Consider the following 26,044-nt stretch of genomic DNA (forward strand, 5'->3'; position numbering starts at 1 on the left):
TTTCCCTTTAACAGAATTAAATTCAGTGGAGGAAATCTGATGGCTTTTAAGTTTTCCTGTTCATTTGTCTATGCTTTCTTCGTCGTTGATAGTAGCACTGTCGATGGCATTGTCAACGGCAGCGACGCCGATGGTATCATTAGTGGTGTCATCGTCGACGTGGTTGCTGCCGGTGTCATCGTCGACAGGTTGATCATCGCCAACAGGTCCGTCAGACAGCATCACCATTGACGAGTCCATCGTCGATGGTACTGCGAACGAGGTTCGCATCATCAACGGAGATTTTGTTGTCGACAGAGAGTCTAGAAGGATGGCCATCTGTGTCTTCCCAAAGATATTTGCAGAGGTGACTGTCATTGACATTAGCGGTGACAAAGAAATTATCATGGGAGACACCGCTTTGGTAAATGTCGATGTGGCTATTGTTATTGTGGACGCAGTCATCGATGAGTGTGTCGTCGATGGTGCGTTTGTCAACGAGGATTTCTTCACGGATTCTAATAGATGTTTCCTTATCTTTGTCGCTGACAGTAGGGATTGTGAACACTTCTAGGAAATGCTTTCTTAAGAGAGGGAGTAGTATGTTCAGAACAAACCTTTTCTGAGGCAACTGAATGTTTTTTAGAGGATGAAGGAAGGTGCTCTTGCCTCTTTTCATGCCCATCAGAGGTGTGCTTAGATTTTTTAACATCCTTTGCAGATGGTTCTGAGGAGATGTTTTCTTTGGATGTAGGCCTCTTATGGGACTGAGAAGTCTGTAAAGAAGCATCACTATCCTCGGAAGAGGGACACTCTAGTTTTTTGTTTCTGCAGCCACAGTAAAAGTCTGCCCTCTCTGTCCTTTAGAGTTTTATGAGAAAAGGTGTCTTACAGATCTTACAGTCTCTCACCTTGTGTTCCAGATGGAGGCAATATATACGTTGCTCGTGTGGGTCATCAGAATGAAGTATTTTATTTCCTCAGGTGTTGCAGGTTCTGAGAAGCCCTTTCTTGGTGAGTTGGTCTGTAGAAGTGCACACTGGGAACTAATCTGGTGACAGATTACTGATTACAGCAGAGCTCAAAGAGAGTCCCTTCACACGATGTGTGGTAGAAAATCTGAGGGATTCAGCCTCTGCTGCGAGTGTTCTAGAGGGTGCTGCCACTTGACTGGTTATAGTTCAAGTTTGGTCTTTTATTTTTTTTTTTTAAAGAAAAAGACAGACTATGGCAGTGACTTTTTATTGCCATTAGGGCCTGTGGTACTTCACATACTGCTTTATTGAAGATACCATGGGACTTCCACTACAACAACGGGGATGATTCAATCATGTCAATCTATGAAAGATCCAATACTGGAGAAGTGCAGTTACTGTTTACAAACACAGTGCTGCTTAAGCCCCTCTCTTACTTTACTGCTCCTTTGTATCTGGTGTCCAGTATTCTTACTCTTCCTCATACCAGATTTCTGATACCATTTGCTTTGGAAAACTACCTGCAGTACTCTCAAGTCTGAAAAGCAGTAAGAATGTCTACTTGGTTTAGATCCAGCAAAACAGACTTGTGAGAGACCACCTCTGGTTAGGCACACAAACACATGTGTTGCAACAATGTCTTTTGTACGGCTAAGAAGAGGCATAACCATCCCCGGCTTCCCCCTTTTAAGTCTCTGTGCCTTTTATACACTTGAAATGCTTCAGTTCAATGAGAATCATGTATGTGCTGAAGGCCTGTTATATAATGTGAGACTTTAGCGAGGCTTTATGGTTAGCAGGGCACCAAGTACATCTCTTCTTATTCAAGAGTGACTACTGTCTTCTCAGGGGACTGGAAATACTGGATGTTTTGCTGGTAGATAATTCTGGTTGTCGAAGAAAGGCTTTTTCCAGTAGCTTACCTTGGAAGAGTGGCCTACAGGCCCCTCCTGCTGAAAAAGGGGTCTGTCAATCCTGTTACTCAAGTCTTTTGCTCCATTCATGTCTAGCATGGAAAGCACATGGATATCTGTGCTGCACTGTGTAGTAGAATAAGCACAGAGAGAGGGAGAGAGACACACAATCTCTCTATCTCTCTCTCCCCATCTCTCTCTCTCCCCATCTCTCTCTCTCTCCATCACTCTCTCTCTCCATCACTCTCTCTCTCTCCATCACTCTCTCTCTCTCCATCACTCTCTCTCTCTCCATCACTCTCTCTCTCTCCATCACTCTCTCTTTCTCTCTCTCCATCACTCTCTCTCCACGAATAAAGAAATTCATCTTGGATTGTCTGGGTAAGAGTGGTTCACAACATTAAGAAGAAATTAGTTACTTAACTGTAACTGCAGTTATCCAGTATTGGTATCTTTCATATATTCACATGCTTGAATCTTTCCCGTCGTCGACGTGGGAGTCCCACGGTATCCTAAAAAGCAGTACATAGCAATAACCAAACTGACCATAGAGTTTGTAATGGATAACAGGCCCAAATTTGACAGATTGTCCATGTCATTATATAAGATGGACCAAACTTGAATCACAGCCAATCAGGCGACAACACTCCCAAGAGAAGCTCCCTTCCTCAGATTTTCAGCGAGAGGATGAAGAATATAACAGGAGTAAGTAAAAGGGAGCCTCTAACGGGAGGAGGGTGGGTCACATGTGAATCTATGAAAGATACCAATACTGGATAAATGCAGTTACAGGTAGGTAAGTAACTAATTTCTTATCCAGTATTAGATCTTTCATAGATTCACATGCTTGAATCAGATTAACAAGCAGTATCATAACATTAACATGGGTGGAGGGAATGAAAGAACATTGCGTTTTCCCTTTCTCTCTTACTCCTGATATACTTATGCATATGAACTCTTCTCTCTCTCTTTTTTTTTTTTTTTTTTTTTTTAAAACAAAGAGGTAAATAAGCATACAAATCATATCAAGACTATGGCGAAAGCATAGACGTCGAACCTGAAGAAAAAAAATCAGATTAATACAAGAACAAGAGATATAAAATAATAATAATAATAATAAAAAAATTCTACATTGCCAAGAGGCTCACCTTTACTGGAACAGGTGACGGAGAACTGTCTTATGGTAGCCTGAAGGCAATAGTGCTTCACGAAGGAGTGGGTACTCTTCCAAGTAACAGCACAGCATATTTAATCCAGCGACACACCAGCAAACAGAGCCGCAGAGGTTGAAACTGCTCTTGTTGAATGCGCCCTTGTAGGTGTTTCCTAGCTTTCGTTCCTTTTGTCACTGAGGAACCCAGACGCCCAGGTCCATAGGAAAGTAATAATTGATCAGATTTGCGAAAAGTCTTAGTTCACTGGAGATAAAACTTAAGACATCTCTTCGCATCCAATGTGTGGAGGGACTTTTCTGCAGGATATGTTGTATTAGGAAAATATGTTCAGAGAATAACTGGCTGACTCAGATGAAATTGAGAAGGAACTTTAGGAATGAACTTCGGATTTGTTTTGAGAATGACAAAATCGTTTGTGAAACACTGAAAAGGTTGTTGTACTGTGAAGGCTTGAATTTCACTGACCCTTCTGGTGGATGTGATCGCTAGGAGGAAAGCTACCTTCCAAGTGAGGAATTTAAGATACGCTTTATGTATCGGTTCGAACAGAGGCTTCATTAGTTGACAGAGCACCACATTAAGGTGCTACGCGGGTGGAGGTAACATTACTGGAGGAAAAGCTCTAAATAGACCCCTCATGAACTGCTTAATCAGACGCGACGAGCAAAGAGCGGCCGTATCCAAAGAACGCCTGTATGTCGAAATTGCTGCCAGATGCACCTTAACTGAAGAGTGCATAAGCCCAGGTTTTGCCAAAAGCAACAGGTATGGTAGAATCTGCTCTGGAGAAGCCTCAAAAAGGTGCAGGTTGTGGCGCTGACACCAACAACAGAACCTCTTCCATTCGAGTCGATACGTTTTGTTTGTGCTGATTGCTCTAATGTTAGACAGTATATCTCTGCCTTCTGGGTCTATTTTGACATACTGAAACTCGTGGAATTCAGGAGCCGTGCATGCAGGTGTAGTGACATCAGATCCGGATGTAGAATCTGCACCTGACGCATTGAAAGCAGCATTGGGATTGGAGGAAGGCGTATTGGTGCAGTTTCCGATATCAGAAGAAGCTCAATGTACCAGCATTGCCGGGGCCATTTGGGAGCGATTAGTACCAGACGACAGGGTTCCGTCTTCATCTTGGCTATAACTTAGGGATCAATGGGATGGAGGGAAAAGCGTACGCAAAGATCCCGGACCATCGCATCAAAAGGGCATTCCTCCATGACCTTGGTAGGGGATATGTTGCGAATAGGTCTAGTGCTGGCTTCCCCCATGTTTCAAAAATGTTGTCTAGCTGAACTTGATTCAGCTCCCATTCGTGACAATTGTTGTGGGTTCTGCTGAGCGCGTCCGCTAGCATGTTGCACACCCCTGGAACATGCTCAGCTGACAGAGAAATGTTGTGTCTTGTAAGCCAGTCCCATAGTTCCTGGGCTTCTTTTGAAAGTGTTAAAGACTTTGTGCCTCCTTGTTTGTTTATATAATACATGCTGGTTGTGTTGTTTGTCCGTACTAGCACTCGCTAACCTTCTATCCTCGGAAGGAACGCTTGCAATGTGAAGAAAAAGGCTTTGATTTCTAGGCTGGTGATATGCATAAGCCTTTGGCAATCTGACCATTTTCCCTGAACTTGGAGATCTTGGAGATGTCCTCCTCAACCTTCCATGGAAGCGTCTGTGGTAAGAATAAATTGTGGGTCTAACGGAATGAATGTGAGACCTTGAGAAAGATGAGACTGGCAAGTCCACCAACCCATTGCCCTTATCATTTTTGGTGTTACCAGAATGCGATCTTCGAACGAACCTTGTGGTTGGTTCCACTGAACCTGCAATTCTTCTTGTAAAGGTCTCATTTTGAGATGCAGATGTGGCACAAGATTGATGGTGGAAGATATCATAACCAGGAGCGTCATGTATGACCTCAATGAAACACACCTTCTTTTTGATATTGTTCGTGCCAGGGATGTTAGACGATGCTGACGTTCCTGCGTAAGGAAAGCTTTGTTCATCTGCGTGTCCAGAATTGCTCTGAGAAAATTCATCCTCTGAGTGGGCGTTGTACAAGATTTTTTGGCATTGAGTGTGAGACCCAGTTTTTTTAAAAGTGCAATACAAGCTTTTGCTGCTGCTACAGTTTGTTGTTTGCCTTGAGGATCCAGTCGTCCAGATATGGGAATACCTGGTGACCCTGCTGCCTAAGAGCAGCTGCTACTGGTGCCAGACACTTGGTGAATATGCGCGGAGCTGATCTGAGTCCGGAGGGTAGGACTCAGAACTGATAGTGAGTACCAGCCACTGTGAAACTGAGGTATCAGATGCTTGGGATGGATGGATGGGGATATGAAAATAAGCGTCCTCCAGGTCCAGAGATGTCATATAGTCTCCACTGTTCAGGAGGTTCAATATGTCTGAAAGAGTGATCATTCAGAAAGTTTGTTTGCGAAGGTACTTGTTGAGATACTAAAGGTCCAGAATAGGTCTCCATTCCCCTGATTTCTATTGCACAAGGAAAAAACTGGAATAAACTCCTCTGCCTCTCTGAGCCATAGGAACTTCTTCTATTGCTCCTTTGAGAAGCATCAACTGGACTTCCTTTTTCAATAACTGAAGATGAAGGGAATGTGCCCCTTTTGGGGGGGGAGGAGGAGGATTGGTGGCCTGACAGTGAATTCTAGGGTGTGGCCGCAAGCCACGATGTCCAAAACCCATTGGACTGAGGTGATAGACTTCCAATTGCGCAGATATCTGGTTATGTTCGCTCCTACCTGGTGTTGGGATAGGAGAGTAGCTGGTACTACTGCAAGGTCATTGATTACGACCTGTGTCTCTGGGCTGGTGAGAAGATTTTCGACGGGCACCCTGTCTGGAGAAACCAGCCGTCGTTGTTTAAACAATTGTGACGGTCTGTATTGTGGGTTCGGCTGAAACTGTTGAGAACGGAAATATGATCCTCTGTAGGAGGAAGAACCACTCCCCCTTGCCCCTCGGAAAGGCAGTTTCCTATATTGTAAAGAACCAAGGGACTTAGCGATATCAGCGTCAGTTTTAATGGAAAGAAGAGCCTCATCTATATGCTTGCCAAAAAGCATGTCTCCGTCATATGCCATGTCCAAGACCTTGGTTTGTACCTCCGGGCGAAAAGAAGTGGCCTTCAACCATCCTTGGTGTCTCAGAATGGCAGCGCCTGCCAATTGCCGAAATCCGGTTGAGGCTATGTCCATGGAATTTTCAATAATCTCAGAGGAGGCGCGCTCCCCCTCCTGTAAAATCTTCTTCACTTCTTGCCTCTGCTCCTCAGGGATGAGATCCAGGAAAGGCTTAATATCTGACCACATCTGCCTGCCGTACCGTGCTAAGATGGCTAAGACATTAGCAGCTCTTACCGTGACAGCCGACATGAGAGAAAACCTTTTTCCAATCGTGTCAAGGCGTCGACCACCCCTGTCAGGTGGCACTGAGATAGGAGCTGCTGGATTCTTAGAACGCCTCTGTGAAGCTTGTGATATCACAGAGTCTGGCCGAGGATGGCCCGTGAGACATGCAGGAGCATCATCCGGAGCCCTGTATTTCTTATCAAGCCGTGGAAGGACCGCTGGCACCATAGCAGGATTATTCATGATCCTGCCACCCTCCTGCCATAAATAATCGGAATTGATCTTAGCGATTTTGGTGCTTGATCTTTGAAGTCGTACAAGAAGCAATCATAATGCTTTACTGTAATGGGTAGATGAAACCTCTGCTGCTCCTTCCATAATCACGTGAAACCCTCCTAATATCTTCAGGAAGGGAGTCCGCAGTAGGATATTGAGTTGGGGATAGGGTAGGGTAAACATAATCCTGCCATTCGTCATGTTGAGATGGTAATTCACCCTCTTCCCTAGTTTCGTCCTCCGATGTAGAACGATCAGCTCTAAGCGGAGGAACAGCATGAGGAGGTGGCGTCATTCTGGGTGTCATTGGAGGTGGCATGTCTGGGAGCAGAACAGAAGTTGTGTTTGGCGGAGTAGATGGTGGTACTTCTGTCTGTGGTGGAAAGCAGCGTCTATAGTCCGCCAGCATGCTCTGAAGATCCTCTATAAGTGAACGAGGCGTGACCGCCTGCTCCTGCGGACGATGGTAGTTTGTGTAATAGTGGTGTTCTGCGTACTTTTGAGTAGAGGGTTGGCGATAATATCCCTAAACCTGTTGAGTCTGATCGTCATAGTATTCATCTTCCTCGTCCTGATATTTCACATGGAGCTCCGAGGGACTATGTTCATCGCTTAAGTCATGGTAGGCTTGTGGTAGGTTCTAATTTTGATGCTCGTCGACATTGTCTTCGTCGACAGGCAGACAGACGGTGGCAACGTCGACGATGGCAGTGTCAACGATGAAAGCGTCACTAAGAGGTGATGCCGTCGACAAAGCATCCGGTGAAGTCTTGGACGTCTCCGAGGGCCTCGCAGACAAACTTGGCCCCAGCGTGGAGAATGTCATCGTCGACGCGGATGGTTTCGTCAACGATACAGTGATGACTGTAGTCGTTGACGATGTTGCCGTCAACGGTGACTTTGTTGATGGCAGAACTACTGGAGATTTGTGCCCCTTTTGTTTCAGTGGCTTACAGGGGGTAGCTGGAGCAGAGGAAGCTACCTCTGAAGAGGGTTGCTTTTCTCTTTCACTCTTCTTGGATTCCTTAGAGTGATGATGCATTTTCAGGAACTTCCTGCTCTCCTCAGAAGTTCCCTCAAGAGATATAGCCCTCTTATGGGATTTAGGCAACAGAGTCACTGTCCTCATCAGATGATGTTCTCTGAGCTTTAGTTTTCTGTAGCCACAATAACAAACTTCCCTTTCTGTTTCAGAGTTTTTGGTGGGAAAGTACGACAGATCTTACAATCCTTTGCCTTATGAGTGGGATGAAGGCAATAAATACAGTTTTTATGTGGATCATCCACATGAACTCTCTTTTTCCCACAGGTCTTGCAGGGACGAAAGAGGCCTTTAGAATCAGACATAATTTTGGGAAATAAGAAAATCCAAACCTTGTCTGAAGAATAAACTGTGGAAATAACTGAGCAGAGCTCAGGGAGACTCCCTTCACACTCGACGTGCGATGAAAATCTGAGGAAGGGAGCTTCTCTTGTGAGTGTTCTAGAGGGTGCTGTCGCCTGATTGACTGTGATTCAAGTTTGGTCCATCTTATATAATGACATGGACAATCTGTCAAATTTTGGCCTCTATGTTCAGTTTGGCTATTGCTATGTACTGCTTTTTAGGATACCGTGGGACTCCCACGTCGAGGACAGGAGAGAGTCAAGCATGTGACTCTATGAAAGATCCAATACTGGATAATTAAGAGAGCCTAACAGACAATGACTATTGATAGGAGTAAATCCATAGATTATTCATAAGGACTTTTATAGGGGATAAGCCTTTTGTTAAAGCAGAAATAAAGGAGGGAGCAGGAGCCCACTTGAAATATATAGTCTGTGCTCCTTTCCAGCTCTATTCCTTTGCAGAAATGTACGTAGGCCTGTTGTGTTTGTCAACCATGAGAGGAAAGCCCAGATCCTTTTGTGCCATTTTCCTTGCAAGTTTCTGTCAAGGCACACTGGGCCGCACCCTCCTGTTAGCACCTACTTCTCTGAAACCAGAGGAGCCACAACAGATCAGATCAGGATAATACACATCTAGTCTACTATCCTCATATGAAATATGAAGTGGCTGCCTTAAATCAGTGTTACAGGATTTCTTCCTGACTGGTGTCTAGGCAGTCCACAGCAGTGGCCTGCAGAAGATCTGTAAGTTTCTGTGCTGGTGTCTAACGGCAGCTAGCTTCTTTTCATATCAGGGCCATTCCTTCTGTCCTGCTGCCATCTTGCTGGAGTCACTGTAGAGTGTGGATTGAAGGAAGTAGCAAATGCTGAGAAGAAAGGAACACTGGAGGTACTGATACAGGCATGAACTGCCTTGAAAAGTGATCTAGAGTCAGGTTACCTAAAAGAGGCAAATAGCTGTGCACAAAGAATAGCAGAGCAAGACATTGTGCGAGGCATGTGGGAAGGAGCTGCATCACCCAGAGCTGTGGTGAGCTGAGTTGTCTCTAGCACCCCGACTCCTCCTCCTGCCAGTGTGCCACTGGACTGTCTCTCTGTAGGCTCTACCTCACAGTGCGTTTCACCTGGAGGAGATTGCCCCTTATAACGAGGTTATGGCGTAGGCACCACTGAATCCCATAGGCCAAACTGAGATAATCCTCATTGCCATGGGACCTGTAAGTGAACAGCAACATCATTGGTATGAACTTGTGCTAATAATAACTGATGTCCTGAAACAGACCCTCAGCACCAGACTCCATAAGCAGTTCATTGACAGATTCTGGTGCTGAGGGACTGTGTGACAGTCCCATCAACGACTTGGCTTTAGATCTATAGAAGGTGGGCTCTCCAGTTTCCACTTCGGCAAGGGATTTCAAATGGACCTGTTTGATCCCCGCGAGGAAGTCCGTGACACCGGCAACATCCTAGGACTCTGAAAACAATATTCATCTCAGCTCCAGCAATATTGCTCTGGCCTCTGCTCTAGTGCAGACCCAAACCTTTCAGTGTCTGCATCTGCATGCACCAACGACAGAGAGTGCATGGCATAAGAGTGCATTGGAACATTCACAGGAAGGCAGGGTGGGAAAACACTTGAGAAGCCAGAAGCCTGATACTGAACAAATAGGACACAGAAGTAATCTAACCTTCCAGTGTGGGCCAAAATTATAGTTATGTTGTGGCTGCAAGGGGGACACAGCATCTGATTACAAGTTACAGATAATACTGAGTACAGCTCCACTTGAGAGCTGGAGAAACTAAGGAAGTAGACTGACACTGGGATTCACCCAACACCTGTAGCCAAAGATCTCAATGATCTTACATAAATTTGTAGATACATAAATCCGTGACACTGAATGTGCACTACTGTGAGGTCAATAGAATAATGAAATACTCTATCTTCTTAAGAGAAAGCACTAGCTAGACAGTGATTTAATGCTATGTTGAATTTTAATTCTTTACCTCACATTTTTTTCCTGAGTAAGCCTTCAATCACTCTCCTTTGTTACCCCAGAGATCAAAATCTAAAGCAGTGTAAACAGCATTTCAGTTATTTGTCCATAGTGGTATCAGTGATAAAAGGCCACAACTGACAACTGTTGTCATGTAGCCCCTGTGTCCCATGATCCCTAACCAGTTTCCACCACAGGCCACACAAAGGTTGAATCACTGGACCTAGCAGCACTGACAGTGAGCAATGGATACATTTAAATGTGCCACTGGCTTAGATCTAATAAGTTTCACTATATGTACAACTCTTAAATCACATCAAAGGAAGGGTAGCATAAATTGGATAAAATCAATTCCCTATTATCAAGGACTATAAAGCAGAGGTGGGTAGAACTCCAGGCCCATCCAGGACCCTCAGTTCTCATTCACACAGAGGCACACCTAAACGACTATACCATTGCGTGTGGAGGAGCAGTGATCACTCACCATTTTCCTTGCACAGTACGAACAGGAAGTCTGCAGCACAGTGCTTCACATCAGTGTCCACATGTGTCATCAGCCGCACCAGCTTGTTTCGTATGGTGTTCCCTACCTCGGGGCGGTTCCGCACATCTCGCAGAGGTGGAAGGACCTGCAAGATGAGGCAAAGTTCACTGTCCATTTCTATCTTTTGGACCCTTCCCATCCCCTCAAACATTAGAGGATGTCAGATAAGAACTTCACTGACCCTCGAATGTACTGGAGACCAACAAAAATGTTCCATAAAAGAATGTCACTCCTTCCAACAAATGCAATAAATACTCTCATCAAGTGCCATCTCTGCCCCACGGAAACATGCATAAGCATTTGGGAAGGTAGTCTTAAATGCAAGAGTGTAGAAATGTATTTATGTTTCTTCTCCTCCTCAGCTTTTAATTTATTACATTATTTTATAGTATGTGGTACAAGCAAAACATTAATATTTGACCAACATGTTAAAGAAAGGGGAAAAAAGGAGAGCTTCCAAAAAGGGAAATGTTGAAAAGGAAAAGGAATGTTGAAAAAAATAAAAACTAATGAGTTGACCAATCGTTAATCCTAAACAGTATTTTTTTTTTTTTAAAGGAAGTTTACTTTATGGGAGAGTAGAGTAATCACAGAAATGATGGTCTGCTGAGCCCCGCAGGCCAACATCCCTGTGATGACAACCAATCTTGGGGGGTCGCAATTTGCAACCCACCTCAATAATATTAATGAGGTAGGTCGGATTGCTACCGATTACGATTTGGTCTTTTGTGAACCAACATACTAAGGTATAGGTCGGTTTGCAAAATACTAACACATTTGCTAAACGGTGTTGCACAAATTGTGACCATTTATAATGAATGTATTGTATGTACATCTGACACACTGTTCCCTTCTGTTTTTGAGTAGACTGATTGTTGTCCAGACTCTGAAATGTAGTTACACTCTGATAAAAGTCGTACTATCCCAAGTTAGGCCAGGGATAGAAATGTCCACTTTAAACTGCCACGTGTTCCTCTCAGAAATGTTTTTGTCCTATTAAGGGGTTAGTTTCTGAGCTACTGAGCTAGACAGTGGGTGGTACAGTTTGGGGTAAAATATTAATTTTCCTATTTTCCTGTCCAAACGCGTCTGCTGAGAAGTGCCAAATTAGCTAATTGTATAAACCTATCCATACAACGATTACAGGTTTGGCTGAATTCATCCATAAAATGCTGAGCTGCGTGAAAACTCTGACATTGAGGAGTCCTCACTTGGGAAGATGTGGTCCAGTTCTCACCTTGAAGTCCTGTGCCAATAACTGCCAAGAGCTACCAAAGATTTTCAAGCAGGTTCTGTGTTTATTACACTTAGTAGCTGATTTATTCACCTATGTGAACTAAGTGTTTCTAAATCAAATTCAGACATTCCAAGCCAGATTCAGTCTTCAAGCCTCTTCCATACTTTTGACGAAGGTAGAGCACAAAACTATAAAGGCTGTGTGTGACAGGAGAAGTTCTAAGGAAACAGTCACAAGATTTACTAGACACTACTAAACAATCAAGGAACTCCATCGGAAAGTACACTTCTTTGCTGAAAGGGCCATTAGGTTTTTTTTTTCTGGCAGTGGTACTGTCTAGCAGTGACTGGCCCAGGAGCTCAGATTATTTAATTCATTACACCTACACTTGTTAGAACTATTATTAAAAAGGCACACCGTGTATTATTTTAGGCATCAACTGATTTGCTTTTTTTCTTTACTAAGGTTGTGCCTTTACGATCTATTTTGCACTTTTAGTGGTTATATATGCAGAGAACTCATAGGATAGTTCTCCTCCCTTTTCTCTGCTAGACACTGCCAGTATTCTGACTTGGCATATAGAGAGACCATGGACTGATCTCTCAGTGCGCTTATTCCCTTTATGGTGTATGATGTAAAAGTTCATTGTACTCAGTTTCTTATGCACAAAACGTGCCTGTTCCTTGCAGGAGAGCTGCAGAAGAATGAACACCATTCTCAGGTCCTCGTTGGGGTCAGCAGTCTTAATGAAGAGGTTGTGACAGACACCTCCCATGGAGGCTAAAAGAGGTGCTACCAGAAGGATGGAAATGGGCAGGGCTAGCCCACTCCTACAATGAAAAATCAAAGAATTAGTGAAGTTGCTATTCATAATAGGGAGATATGGATTTTCAACCTGTTCGTCATAGGAACTCAACTCAACCTGATAGGTGCTGTATCAGATGGTGTTGTAGATCGCAGCACAGGATTTGACACAAGCTTAATTTTGCTGATTGTCACCTGCAAGACTGGGACACAGGCGCCCTGAATGGGGATTCAGTCTCCATGTTAGTCAACAGAGATCCGATATGTGAAGATTCCCAAGGGAGAGAGCACAGCGATGCATGTCTTGGAAGGATTTGAATATCCTTTTGTGAAGCACGTCCTCCAACGACGAGATGCTAATGACATCCCAGGCCGAGAAGCCTCTCATCTACGTCACGTACGGTAGCCTGGTGCTCCACCACAATGGAGTCTCCAGCTTGAGGCGGTCGGCACACCCAATGGCTTTCATGGCCTGGTTCCATATCCCAAACACCACTTGTGTAGTGGGCGGAAGAGTCGTGGAGTCCACTCCACCGTACAACAGGTGTGAGAGGTCCTAACTCCCCATCAACCATCCCTCCATGGCATATGCTGGGTCAGCAAAGTAGTTGATAATAAACAAGCGTGCCAATCAAGCAGACATTGGGAGTGGCAATCTGCCCCCCTCGATAGCCGGCCTACAGCACTTTCCCAAAGCAATGCAGGGCACACGCCATTCCACAATAATAGTCTGACTATTGCAGAAAAAAAATGATGTCAATCGGGAAGGAGTGTGTAGGAAAGTACCTTCTTTCTTGGCATGGTTACCCCAGTTTTCTGCCTGTTATCAGTGTCTTTGACTGTGTTCACTGGGATCCTGTTAACCAGGACCCAGTGATTATGCTCCCTCCCTTCTAACTTGGTAACCTGTACCATTTTCACCCCACATTTGGCATACTGGTACCCCCATGCAAGACCCTAGTTTATGGTACATAGGTTCCCAGGGCACTGGGGTAACAGGGGATGCCTATGGGCTGCAGCATATATTATACCACCCATAGGGAGCCCATGCAAAGTGTTCTGCAGGCCTGCCATTGCAGCCTGCGTTAAAGGGTGCATGCACCCTTTCACTACCACAGTTCATTGCACCAGGTCACTGTAAGTCACCCCTATGGCAGGCCCCCCTAGCCCAGAGGGCAGAGTGCAAGTACCTGTGTGTGAGGGCACCCCGCAGTAGCAGAGGTGCCCCCACAAACTCCAGCTCTATTTTCCTGGACTTTGTGAGTGCGGGGACGCCATTCTATGCGTATACTTGACATAGGTCACTACCTATGTCCAGCTACATAATGGTAACTCTGAACCTAAATGTAATGTAAAATGTAATGTAAAATGTAAATGTGTACTTGTAAAGCGCACTCCGACCCGGAGGTATCGAGGCGCTGAACGCATACCGCTGTGGAACCCCTCCTGGCTTTCCCTGTAAGATGCCCAGTCCTGGGCAACCCCCAAGGTGAAGCCAGGCATCCCAGCGCTGTTCGGGCCGTTGTGGAGATTAAGCAAGCTATTGCCCAGAGTTGCAGAGTGAGACCCATGAGTTAGTTTAGGCACCGAGGCGAGAAATATCCTGTCCAGGGAAATTGAGCCCAAGAACCGCTGAGGCGGGAATTGAACCCTGGTCCCAGGCCAGATCTCTGCATCAGGGTCTGCCTCTCTAACCATTGTGCCACACTTCTCCACGTGTGGTATCAAACATGTCCGAATCATGCCCCATTACCGTTGCAAGTATTGGAAGTATGGTTCCATGCAAACTGGGGGCTCCTTACAGGATCCCCAGCATTGCTACTACCAGTCTTACAGGGTTTTCCGGGCAGCCCAGGCTGCAGCCACTCCTCAGACAGGTTTCTGCCCTCCTGCTGCTTGATCTGATCAATCCCAAGAAGGCAGAACAAAGGATTTCCTTTGGGAGGGGGAGGTAACACCCTCTCCCTTTGGAAATAGGTGTGACTGGCTTGAGAGGGGTAGCCTCCCGAGCCACTGATTTTGCTTTGAAGGGCACATTTGGTGCCCTCCATGCATAAACCAGTCCACACTGGTTCAGGGACCCCCAGTCCCTGCTCTGGCACGAAACTGGACAATGGAAAGGGGAGTGACCACTCCCCTGTCCATCACCACTCCAGGGGTGTTGCTCCTCCAGGAGGCCCCTGGGTTCTGCCATCTTGAATCCAAGGTTGGCAGGGACCTCTGGGAGCATCTGAGTGGCCAGGCCAGGTAGGTGACGTCAGAACCCCCACCTTATAGGTGCTCCCCTGGCTAGGTGACTAATCCCACTTTCAGGACTATTTAGGATCTCTGTCTTGGGTGGGCCCTCAGATTCGGCTTGCAAGATTCCAGCCGGACTCCTCTGCAACCTCCACTTCGACTTCTAGCCATTGGAACTGCGTCTGTACCCTACAGGAACCGACAATCTGCATACACAAAGAAGACTCTTCTTGAAACATTGTATGCAAGGCTCCTTCCAGCTTCTGCAACATTTCCCCGGATGTGCATTCTCTGATGGTGGCAAGTCTTCAGTCTGCACGAGAAGGAAGAAGGAATTTCCCTTAGAGTGAAGGAATCATTCCCCTGCATCCGCAGGAACCTGCTGCAACGACGACTGGCTGCGTGGATCTCCTCTCATCCAGAGCTGCGTGGATCCTACATCACGGGCGGTGGCCCAGGGTAGTCCTCTTGGACCTCTCTGCCAGCTGTCCAACTTTGGTGGAGGTAAGCCCTTGCCTTCCCATGCAGGACAGTACCCTGTTCACCGCGTCTCTAGCAGCTGCCAAGGATTGTTTGCATCTCCTCCACGTGATCTTCAGGAGACGCGTAGCTCCAGCGCCCAGCATTCCTTCCTGCAATGCACAGCCCACTTTCTCTAGTGCTGCGTGGGCTCCTTCTGCGACTTGTGTCCCCGTTCTGTGGGACTCCTGTGGGTGCTGCCTCTGATCCTGTGGGCTATCTCTGTCGCCGAGGGCCCCTCTGATTCCCCCTCCTGGGTTGAGTCCTCCTGGGCTTTGCTGGTTCCCAGCAGCTTCACTTTTCCACTAACCATGAATTTGTCAAGGCTTGTTTCTGGAATTCCTGCACCGACACCCGCCTGCAATCTTCATTCCAACTTGGGACATCTTCAGCATCCCTCAGAAACTTTTCTAAGGCTCCAGGGCTGCAGGGCTGACCTGATCTTTATCACCGTCGACCAACTCCTGCAAGTACAGCTGGGTGGGTAGTAGCTACTACTGTTCCTGGACTCCACTGTGACTTTTGGACTTGGTCCCCTCTCTCCACAGGTCTTCCTGGACCTGGTATAAGGTGTAAGTACCTTAGGTACTCACCAAACACCAGGCCAGCTTCCTACATTGGTGGTGCAGCGGTGGAATAAGTACTTGCAATTGCCTTACCACCCTGCCACTTGGTACTTTCCACAGCAAAGACCGCTTACTAGCTAGGGGTCTAAACTATACCTAGTAACAGGGAAACAGTCTCTTGGGTTTGGGTAAGAGAAGGGTTTAGGCATAGCCCTTACTCCAAACTTCTTTTTGGGGCTTTAGAGTAGTTAGGGATCCTATATCACTCTAGCCAGCTGACATGTCTTCAGCAGAGCACACAACTCAGGTCATGGAGTCTTTTTATGAGGAAATGACCTTCCAAGAGCTTAGGGAGTTGTGTGCAGAAAGAAAGCTGAAGGCTGAAAGAAATCCCAACAAGACTCTGCTTCTCGGCCTGCTCCTCAAGGATGACCAGGAACATGCTGGTAGCCAGGAGGAGGAGCAGGATGAAGTAGACTCTGACCCCCCCAGTGCTAGAAAAAGAAGTTTAGCTACTGAGGTGGGTCAGGACACATCCAGAGAGAATCAGGCAAAACGTAGGTGAAATCCACAGTCCTGCTAGGAGCACTGTCAGTACCAGGCCAGTTTCCTTCAGGGTGATTCTGTAATTGGTAGAGTTGGCGCGGAAAAGAGTCCATTTTGAAAATGGCTGAACGCCCCAGAAGAGAGAGAGGCAGGGTGGACCAAAACTTAACCTCTTGGCCCAGGGTGGCTAAGTGAGGCATCAAGTTGCTGTCAAAGGAGCGTGTCGTATCTACAGTGACGAAGACTCCTAGATATTTGAATCTGGTAAGAAGGATCGGTATCCCCAGCGCCCCTGGCATGTCAACTGGGCACAGTGCAATGGGGAAAATTGTAGAATTTTGGGGGTTCATCAAAAGACAGGAGTAGGAGCCAAAGATGTCTAAGATTTGAAGCGCCCTGGGACCCGAGTCAGCTGGATAGCCCAGGAATAAAAGGACTTCATCAGCATATAGCAAGATTCTATCATCCATCTCCTCTGACCACCGGAAGCCCTGCAAAAGCAGGTCGACTCGCACTCAAGTTGCCAGAGGTTCGATTACTAACACAAATACTAAGGGTGACAGGGGACAAGGCTGACGGGTGCCCAGGTGTACCGGGAGCCATTCCGAGGACACTTCCCCAATGCGTACTCTGGCCCACAGATTGGTGTATAAGAGACATACATATCGCACAAATTTTGGACCACATCCAATGCGGGCAAGAAGGCCAAATAAGGACTCCCAGTCCACTCAGTCGAATGCCTTCCTAAAGTCAATGGACAGGAGGGCCCTAAGACCCTGAAAAGTCTTACTTAGAGCGACTATATGGTGCACTCTCCATAGATTGTGTCAGGTGGCCCGGTTAGGCATAAATCCGGACTGGTTAGGGTACACAATATGGGTTAATACTCCCACCAGACGAATAGCTAGCATTCTGGTCCGGGCTTTTGCCTCCCAGTTTAGGAGTGAAGTTGGTCTATAATCTCTGAAATTTGTACCTCTGGTGCCAGGTTTGGGTATTTCCACAACCTCAGCATTCCTAGGGTCCAGGTGCAGCTCACCCATCTCCAAGGCCTCCCAAAAAGTGTCAAGTAAGGCTAGACCTACCTGTGGCCACACCAGGTGCCAAAACTCAACCAGAAAACCGTTGGGTCCTGGCGCCCTACCCACCCACAGCTGGGCCAAAGCGGCCCTCCGCTTATCCCCGGCAACATTCACCTCTAGTGCCTCCCGTTCCTCGGGGGTCAAGCGAGGCATTGGATGATCAAACAGAGGTACTTGGGGGATCTGTGGTGTATAACGTATGGTAGTAGGATGCAAAGGCATCTGCAATAGCTCTACTCCCAGTCACACAGGAACCATCGTTTGTATGTAAGTAGGCCACCGGAGCCCCCACCTCTCTGGGAGTACACAGCCAATGTAATGTCCTGCTAGCCTTCTCACCCCACTGATAGACCCTACTATGGATAGCCAACCACATCTCCCTCGCTTCCTGGGTGAGTTCTTGTTGCAGCAAAGTCTGGGTATGGAGTGAGTCTCGCAGGAGGGATTCATGTGATGTTCCTACATATTAATGCTCCAGGGCTAGCACACATTCCTTCAGGTCTCTGGTCTTTTTCCTGTCTCTGTCCCTCTGGCCCCTGGAATAGCTAATGAGGTGACCCCGGACTGTAGCATTCAGGGCCACAAAAACATAATGCGGGAAATCACAGATCCTTCGTATTCAGTCAGGAATTGTTGACACAAGGGAATGGCACAGCTCTCAAAATTCCTTCTTAAGGAGAGCCAGCGGTCGAAATGCTATCTTGGCCTCGTTCCGTCTGTGCCCCACGACACCGCTACTACCACCGGCAAGTGGTCAGAGATCCCGGGCCAGCAGTCCCTCTTCGAGAACCCGATGACCCTCCCAGCCCTGCATGAACACATAGTCCAAGCATGAGAAGGAGTGGTGTGCCCAGAGTAAAATGTATATCCTCTCTCTCCAGGGTGATGTGCCCTCCATACATCTATCAGGTTCCAATTATTTGCAAAATTGGCAAGGAGCGTGGGCCTGCAGTTCGCACCCACGGCAGTCGAAGAGCACTCTAGGTTCATATTGCACAACCCCATTAAAATCCCTCCCCACCCCCCCAATTAACCACAAGCCCTCTGATAAGTCCCACACGAGGTAGCCAAGCTTGACCAGAAAGTCTTAAGCAGACTTAGCCCTGGTGGAATGGGCTCTGATACCTTCAGGGGGAACCTTTTTCGCCAACGAATAGAAGATCTTGATACAAAGGATAACCCACCTGGAGATAGTTCTTTTATGGACTGCTCTGCCCTTCCTCTGTCCAACATACCCCACGAACAGCTGATCTTCCAGGCGAAAGTCCTTCGTCCTTTCAATGTAGAAACTAAGCGCCCTTTCAGGGTCCAAACGGTGGAGTCTTTCTTCCTCCTTCGAGCGGTGAGGAGGAGGGTAGAAAGAAGGAAGGGTAGTAGTCTGCCCTATATGAAAAAGAGTGACAACTTTTGGCAGGAAAGCTGCCCTGGTTTTCAACACCACTTTATCTGGGAAAAACAAGGTAAAGGGGGGTTTTACAGAAAGAGCTTGGAGCTCACTAGCCCGCCTAGCAGAGGTTATGGCAAAAAGAAAAACCGTCTTAAGCACTAAAAACCGTAATGGGCAAGAGTGCATGGGCTCAAATGGAGACCCCATTAAAAAGGTTAAAACAAGATTCAGGTCCCACTGAGGCACATGAAAAGGAGTGGGAGGAAACTTATTAAGTAAGCCCTTAAGAAACCGAACTACAATAGGTGATTTAAACAATGAGGGCTGATCCGGGAGGCAAAGAAAAGCTGACAGAGCAGATAAATAACCTTTCACCGCACAACCCTTCTTTGCTAAGTCCAAGCAAATAATAAAATATCAGAAAGGTGGGCCTTCAAAGGGTCAATTTGCTTTTCTCCACACCAATCCACAAATTTTGCCCACCTACCAGCATAAATGGTCTTAGTGGAGTGTCGCCTGGCCAATAAAATAACATCCACTACATCTGGTGGGAGAGAAAAGGAACTCAGGTTGCCCCGTTCAATTTCCAGGCATGAAGGTGCAAGCTCTGGAGGTGGGGGTGTGGAACCTGCCCCTGCGACTGCGAGAGGAGGTCTGCCCTGAGAGGGAGGCGGAGCGGAGGGCACAGCGAGAGTTGGAGAAGGTCCGTGTACCACCCTTCTTGGCCAATGCAGGGATATTAAAATAACCTGAGCCCGATCTTGGCGAATCTTCCTCAGCACCCGAGGAAACAAGGGTATGGGGGGAAACGCGTAAAGCAACTGGTTGCACCAAGAGATCTGAAACGCGTCCCCCAACACTCCTTGCACCGGATACTGGAGGCTGCAGAATGACGGGCAGTGCCCGTTCTCCCGAGTGCCAAACAGATCTATTACCGGCGTACCCCACATCCGAAAAATGTGCAGGACCAGATCCGGATGGAGACGCCACTCGTGATCGTCCGAAAGGAACCGACAGAGTCCGCACGCACATTGAGCACCCCGGCCAGAGGATTTGCTATCAAGCAAATCCGATGGTCCTGAAGCCAGGACCAGAGTCGCAGAGCTTCTCTGCAGAGAAGATACGACCCTACTCCTCCCTGCTTGTTTATATACCACATTGCGGTAGTGTTGTCTGTCAGGACCTGACCTGACTGACCGCAAAGGGACGGGAGGAAGGCCTCGAGAGCCAAGCGTATCACCCGCAATTCCAACAGATTGATATGAAAAGTCTGCTCCACTGGAGACCAACGATCTTTGATCTCCAGGTCCCCCAGATGAGCTCCCCACCCTAGAGTGGAAGCATCTGTCGTGACCGTGGCCACCAGCAGCGGCAGTGAAACATACTTCCTTGCGAAAGGTTGCTGTCCACAGCCCACCATCGTAGATCCGCTGCAGCGTCTCTGGAGATCTTTATCAAATCCTCGAGATCCCCTTTGTGTTGAAACCACTGCCTGCGGAGGCACCACTGGAGAGTCCTCATGTGCCAACGTGCATGAGTGACCAACAGAATGAAAGAAGCGAATAGACCGAGCAGGCGTAAGACCTTGAGGACTGGAACAACCGCTCCATTTTGAAACATTGGAATCAACGCCTGAATATCCCGGAGCCACTGAGGCGGAGGATAGGCCCGATTCAATGTTGTGTCCAGTACTGCCCCTATGAACAGGAGGCACTGAGAGGGCTCCAGGTGAGATTTGGGTACGTTGATTGAAAAACCCAGCCTGAACAACAACTGAGTTGTTTTCCGCAAGTGACGCAACACAATCTCTGGAGACTTGGCTTTGATCAACCAATTCTCCAGGTAAGGGAATACCGATATCCCCTTCCTTCTGAGACTTGCTGACACCACTGCCATCACTTTTGTGAAGACTCAAGGTGCCGAAGTAAGACCGAACGGGAGGACCGCAAACTGGTAGTGTTGCGACCCCACCACAAATCAGAGATACTTCCTGTGCGACTTGAGTATAGGGACATGAAAGTACACATTCTGCAAGTCAACAGACACCATCCAATCGTCTTTGTTCAACGCCAGAAGTCCCTGCGCTAGCGTCAGCATCTTGAATTTCTCCTGTTCGAGGAACCAATTAAAAATCCTCAGGTCTAGGATTGGTCTCAAACGACCTTCCGTCTTGGGGATCAGGAAAGATCTTCAATAACAACCCTGACCCCTTTCCTGCTCTCGAACCAACTCCACCGCACCTTTTGATAACAGGGTCTGAACTCTGTTGCAACAACAGGAGATGGTCTTCTGAACAAAACGAGGGAGGGGGAGGGAAGGGAGGAGGAAACTCCTGAAAAGGGAGAGCATATCCTTTTCTCACAATGTTTAGCACCCATGGGTCTGATGTAACTAACTCCCACTCGTGGTGAAAAAGACGCAATCTTCCCCCTACAGGAGAAGAATGATCAACAAAGGGGAGAAAATTAGGGCTGCTTCCCTTGCTGTTGTCCTCCAGAGGAAGAGGATGACGTAGGGTGCTGCTGAGTGGCCCCTCTCATTCTAACCGTCCCCGCCCACTAAAAGACCGATATGGGAGACTAGTAGGCTGCTGGACTGAGGACTGGGGTCTCCCTCAGTAAGCTGCCCCACATCCAAACCCCCCTGAACCTACGAAAGGACCTAAAAGGGGTAGCAGAGGAGGCTTGCAATCCTAAAGACTTTGCCGTGGCCCGGCTGTCTTTAAAGCGCTCCAGGGCAGAGTCCGCTTTATCTCCAAACAGTTTCTCCCCATCAACGGCAAATCCAACAAGGTGGTCTGTACATCTGAAGAAAATCCAGAGGACTTTAACCAAGCGTGCCTCCTAGTAGCAACAGATGTACCCATTGCCCTGGCCACCGAGTCCATAGAGTCCAGGCCAGACTGAATTATCTGCTTCACTACAGCCTGCGCATCAGACAGGAGTTCCTCAAAAGGTCTCTGTATATCCTGCGGCAGATCCGGAACCATGGCTTTCTCAGAGTCCATGAGGACGTGGACATACCTACCCAGCACACAGGTAGCGTTTGCAGCCCTAAGAGCCATGCTGCAAGAAGAAAAAGTCTTCTTTGTGGATTGCTCCATCCGCTTGGATTCCCTGTCAGATGGAATCACAGGGAAAGAGCCAGGAGCAGACCTTGTAGAGCAAGATGCCTTGACCACCAAACTTTCCGGGTAGGATGTTGAGATAAAAACCCCGGATCGCCAGGCGCTACTCTATATCTTCTTGCCACAGCTCTATTTACCGCAGGAGACGAAACTAGCTTCCTCCACAGTTCTAAAATGGGTTCCGTAAGAGCCTCATTGAAAGGAAGCAAAGGGTCTGCAGAAGCCGAAGAAGGATGCAGCACTTCCGTTAATATGTTGGTTTTAACTTCTGCAGCAGGCATTGGAAGTTCTAAAAATCCACTGCCTTCCTGATGACCGTATGAAATGAGGCTGCCTCCTCCGTAAATTCCCCCGGTGAGGACAAGTCCCATTCCGGGGAAGTATCCGGCCCGCTGGCCGACTCAAAGCCCTGATACTCTCCCAAGGGCTCGACAATCTCTTCGTCCTCCAACTGCCTTTGATATTCCTCCTCTTCCCAGAGGCGCAAGGCCTTCCTACGCGACCTCAAACGAGCCTCCAACCTCAGCGTCGACATGGATTTTGCCGACGTTGAAGACACCGGCTTCAACCCCTGACGAGGCGTCTGAGAGGATTGTTGACTCCGCTGGAATCAATCATCCGAGTCCGGCGCCGACACTGATCCTAATGGCGCCGAAGATGCATCGGCGCCATAGATGCAGTTGGGTCCGTCATGGGACTTCGAGGCGATGTCATCGGTGCCGGTCCGGTACTCTCAGCCGGATAGAACGGCATAAACGGCGCCGCATTGTACGGAGCCGAGGATCCCAAATAAAATGCCAATGGACCAGTGAAACCAGCCGGTGCACCTGCAGGGGCCATGGTGCTGAACATAGCAAACATGGCATTCAAGAATGCCGCCGTATCAGCTCCCGGAGCCGGGAAGGCAGGCTACCGCTGGTCTTGCTGCATTCGTACTTGCTGAAGATCTGACTCCTGAGCAGCAGGTGAAAACTGAGGACGTTCCTGAGGTGCCACAACCTCAAAGACGGACGGCGCCGGAGAAGCCTCAGGACTCTGGGGTTGCGGAGTCACCGTCGGACTCACCTCCCACATCGCACGGTGCCAGCGAGATGGAGACCTTGACCTCGATCAGCTCCGAGCCAAACGGCGCCGAGAGTCAGGACGGCGCCGTTTCTTATGCTTCTTCGAAGAAGCATGGGAAGAGGATCTTTTATGGCTTCTATGACCCTTCTTCGCATTTGCCAAAAAGAGTTTGGCCTCCCTTTCCTTTAAGGCCTTAGGATTCATGCTCTGGCAAGGCGGGCACTCCTTGACGTTATGCTCAGAGCTAAGGCACCAAAGACAATCGACATGAGGGTCAGTGACCGACATGCGACCGCCACACTCTCTGCAAGGCTTGAAACTGGACTTCCTCTGGGGAGACATTGTAACTACAAAGAGTAACAAGAGGAAACCTCCAATAGAAGCGAGAGCAAAACCAAAACCGTTAACGTCAAAGGCACGGAAAAAAGGGAACTGACGTCAGCACACCGGCGAGGACCTCTTATTGGCGCAGTGACGTCAGACGGAGTCGCGTGAAGCCATGCAATTGTGATGTCCTCGTCAACGTGGAGAGCTGGGAAGAAGATTTTCCGTCAGATGCTGGCGCAAGGGTGAATTCATAAGGTGAGGAATCCACAGGTAGTTTTTATCCATCAGAAACAATACCCCAATATCAACCCCCACCCACAACACCCCCCTTATACTTCGTGAACAGGAGGTACCTGTTGTGATAGGGATTAAAGCCAACCGGGCTTTCGTGTGAGATGTGTCAACTCTTTTGCACAAATTCCCCATCCCAACAAGAACAGTTCCCAGCTAAGTAAAGGGCAAGGAGGTCCTGGCTAGCAAAAGTGAATCCCAGAAATAAAACACACAGTTAGGTCACCCACGGTAGCAGCCATCAGAAAGTGACGAAACTGTTAAAGATGCCTATAGTTGATCATCAGCACCAGGGGTCTCGGGTTGGCCAACCGAGTGCGTGGGAGCCACTGTTGCACCTTCAAAATGTAGTCTGGAAAAAACATCAAGGAGGAGGACTGACACATCAGTTGACCGGCCTTGCGTACCACCTGGAGGACATTGTCTCCGTCAGCATTGTTGAAGACCTATACTATGAATGGTCAAGGAGGTGCATGGACAGGAGCCTTTGCGTTAAAAGCCCAATGTGCTCGTTTTACTATGAAGCAGGTTGACACTTCTTCTTTGGGTATCCAGCTAGATAGTCAGTTCCACATTAATTTATTTGGTGTAGAACCCTCTGCCCCCTCAGGAATGCCCACGATTCGGAGGTTGTTCCTCCGTGACCTTCCCTCGGCATCCTCCACATGGGCCTCCAGCTGCCCTACTAGGCACTATAGGTTTCTCAATAGTTCTTCGTGTGATGAGACCGTATCCTCTACTGCTGACATCCTACTTTCAACCTCAGTAACCCTGTGTGTAGTATTGCGGAGGTCTTGTCTAATCAGGGCGAGGCCTACCTTCAGTTCCCCCATCTTGGCCTCCACAGTGACCTGTGAGTATCCATCTGATGGAGGATTGCCTCCTGTCACGTCCATCTCTCCTGTTGGGTCAGTATGTTTAGTGAATTTATAAATCTTTTGCTAATGGGCCACTGTTCGGGGTTTATCCTGGACCATGATAAAGTTACTGTGGGGCAGAGGATGCCAGAGGTCAAAGCAAGGTAAAGTGAGTGATCGCACAGCCTTCCACCGCTGGGCACAGTCACTGGCCCCCAACCAAGGCTGCGTTGTCGGCTCCATATCACTGACCATCTGTACAGTGCCCATTGGGGATGAGGGGCTGGGGAGGGAGGACTCCAACAGATGATATAGGCCCAACAGATCAGTATAGTAGACCTGGACCATCCAACACACACAGGGCCCCCCACCACACGGGGGGCATTAGGGGAGACCCAGAATGCTGTTCTGGGTGTGGACAGGGGCTGGTGGTGGTGGGGGGTGTGACAGGAGGAAGGCTGACCAGATGCACCTTCCAAAGCCATCAAACGCCTCTCACAGCAACAGACACTGGAGGGCAGACATATCTGCAGCAAGAAGTGGGCCTCCAATAGTACACGTGAGCCCCTCTCCATATCACCATGCCTTCATCAGGCCGAGTTCCCCCCAGCGCCAGCCCCTCCTTGCTGAGGACCAAGAACTGCAGGCCTCACTGCTGCTATGCTCCCCCCATCCTCCCCCATCGGCTCCAGCTCCCAGCCAGGAGCCTGAAGAAGATGCACTGCCACCTCTGGGTTCCTCCAGACAATTCGGGAATCCAGCCCATCTCAACTGGGGCGGCCCTCGTCTAGGGCCAGACACGCCGCCAATGCCACGGTCCTCTCTGGTTCAGCTGTCGAAGTTTGGCATGCCCCGCTGCTCTCTAGGGCACCATCAATCTTTGCTCTCCGGGTGACACTACCCAGATAGGCTCCGCCTGCAGGCTGAACCGGGGTCAGATGGGCCCAGGAGCGGTGGTTGTGGACAGATCAGCAGCTGGGATGCAGAGCGGTCTCACAGAGGAACCACCATGTTCGCTGGAAAAGCCACACTCCCCCCCCCCACTACTGAGTAGTTTCTTAATCCCAGTGTTGTGCTGTTAACCCTTAGAACCCTGAAGTTGCCTTCCATCTCAGTCCTGCACCACTCAGGGGTAGACGAGGCAGACTTACAAAAATCTTGTTTGCCTGAGCTAGGAGCTAGTTTAAGAATTTGCCCCACTGGGCAACTGAGCTTCCTAGACTTTAGGTTACATTTTTGGAATTTCTTTATCTGGGCACTAAGGAGCAGATGCAGAGTTTGGCAGATGTTGAAAATCTGCCAAATAAATCAGATGTCCTGTCCATCCTACTTAGAGTGTGTTGATGCCCATACATTCCAAATAGCAGAGCTATCTTCTTTTTA

At 48.1% G+C, this 26,044-nt stretch overlaps 1 protein-coding gene across 3 annotated transcripts in view; it reads right to left on the reverse strand.

Moving 5' to 3' along the window:
* Nucleotides 1-26,044, reverse strand: part of LOC138246390 (synembryn-A) — a 294,113-nt gene that overhangs the window by 73,676 nt on the left and 194,393 nt on the right. For all 3 annotated transcript variants that reach the window (XM_069200965.1, XM_069200963.1, XM_069200966.1), the window contains one exon: nt 10,556-10,700. In XM_069200965.1, coding sequence (XP_069057066.1) covers nt 10,556-10,700 — 145 coding nt within the window. The remainder of the gene's footprint in view (nt 1-10,555; nt 10,701-26,044) is intronic.

This window comes from Pleurodeles waltl, chromosome 7 (genome assembly GCF_031143425.1).
Source record: "Pleurodeles waltl isolate 20211129_DDA chromosome 7, aPleWal1.hap1.20221129, whole genome shotgun sequence".
Classification (NCBI taxonomy): Eukaryota; Metazoa; Chordata; class Amphibia; order Caudata; family Salamandridae; genus Pleurodeles; species Pleurodeles waltl.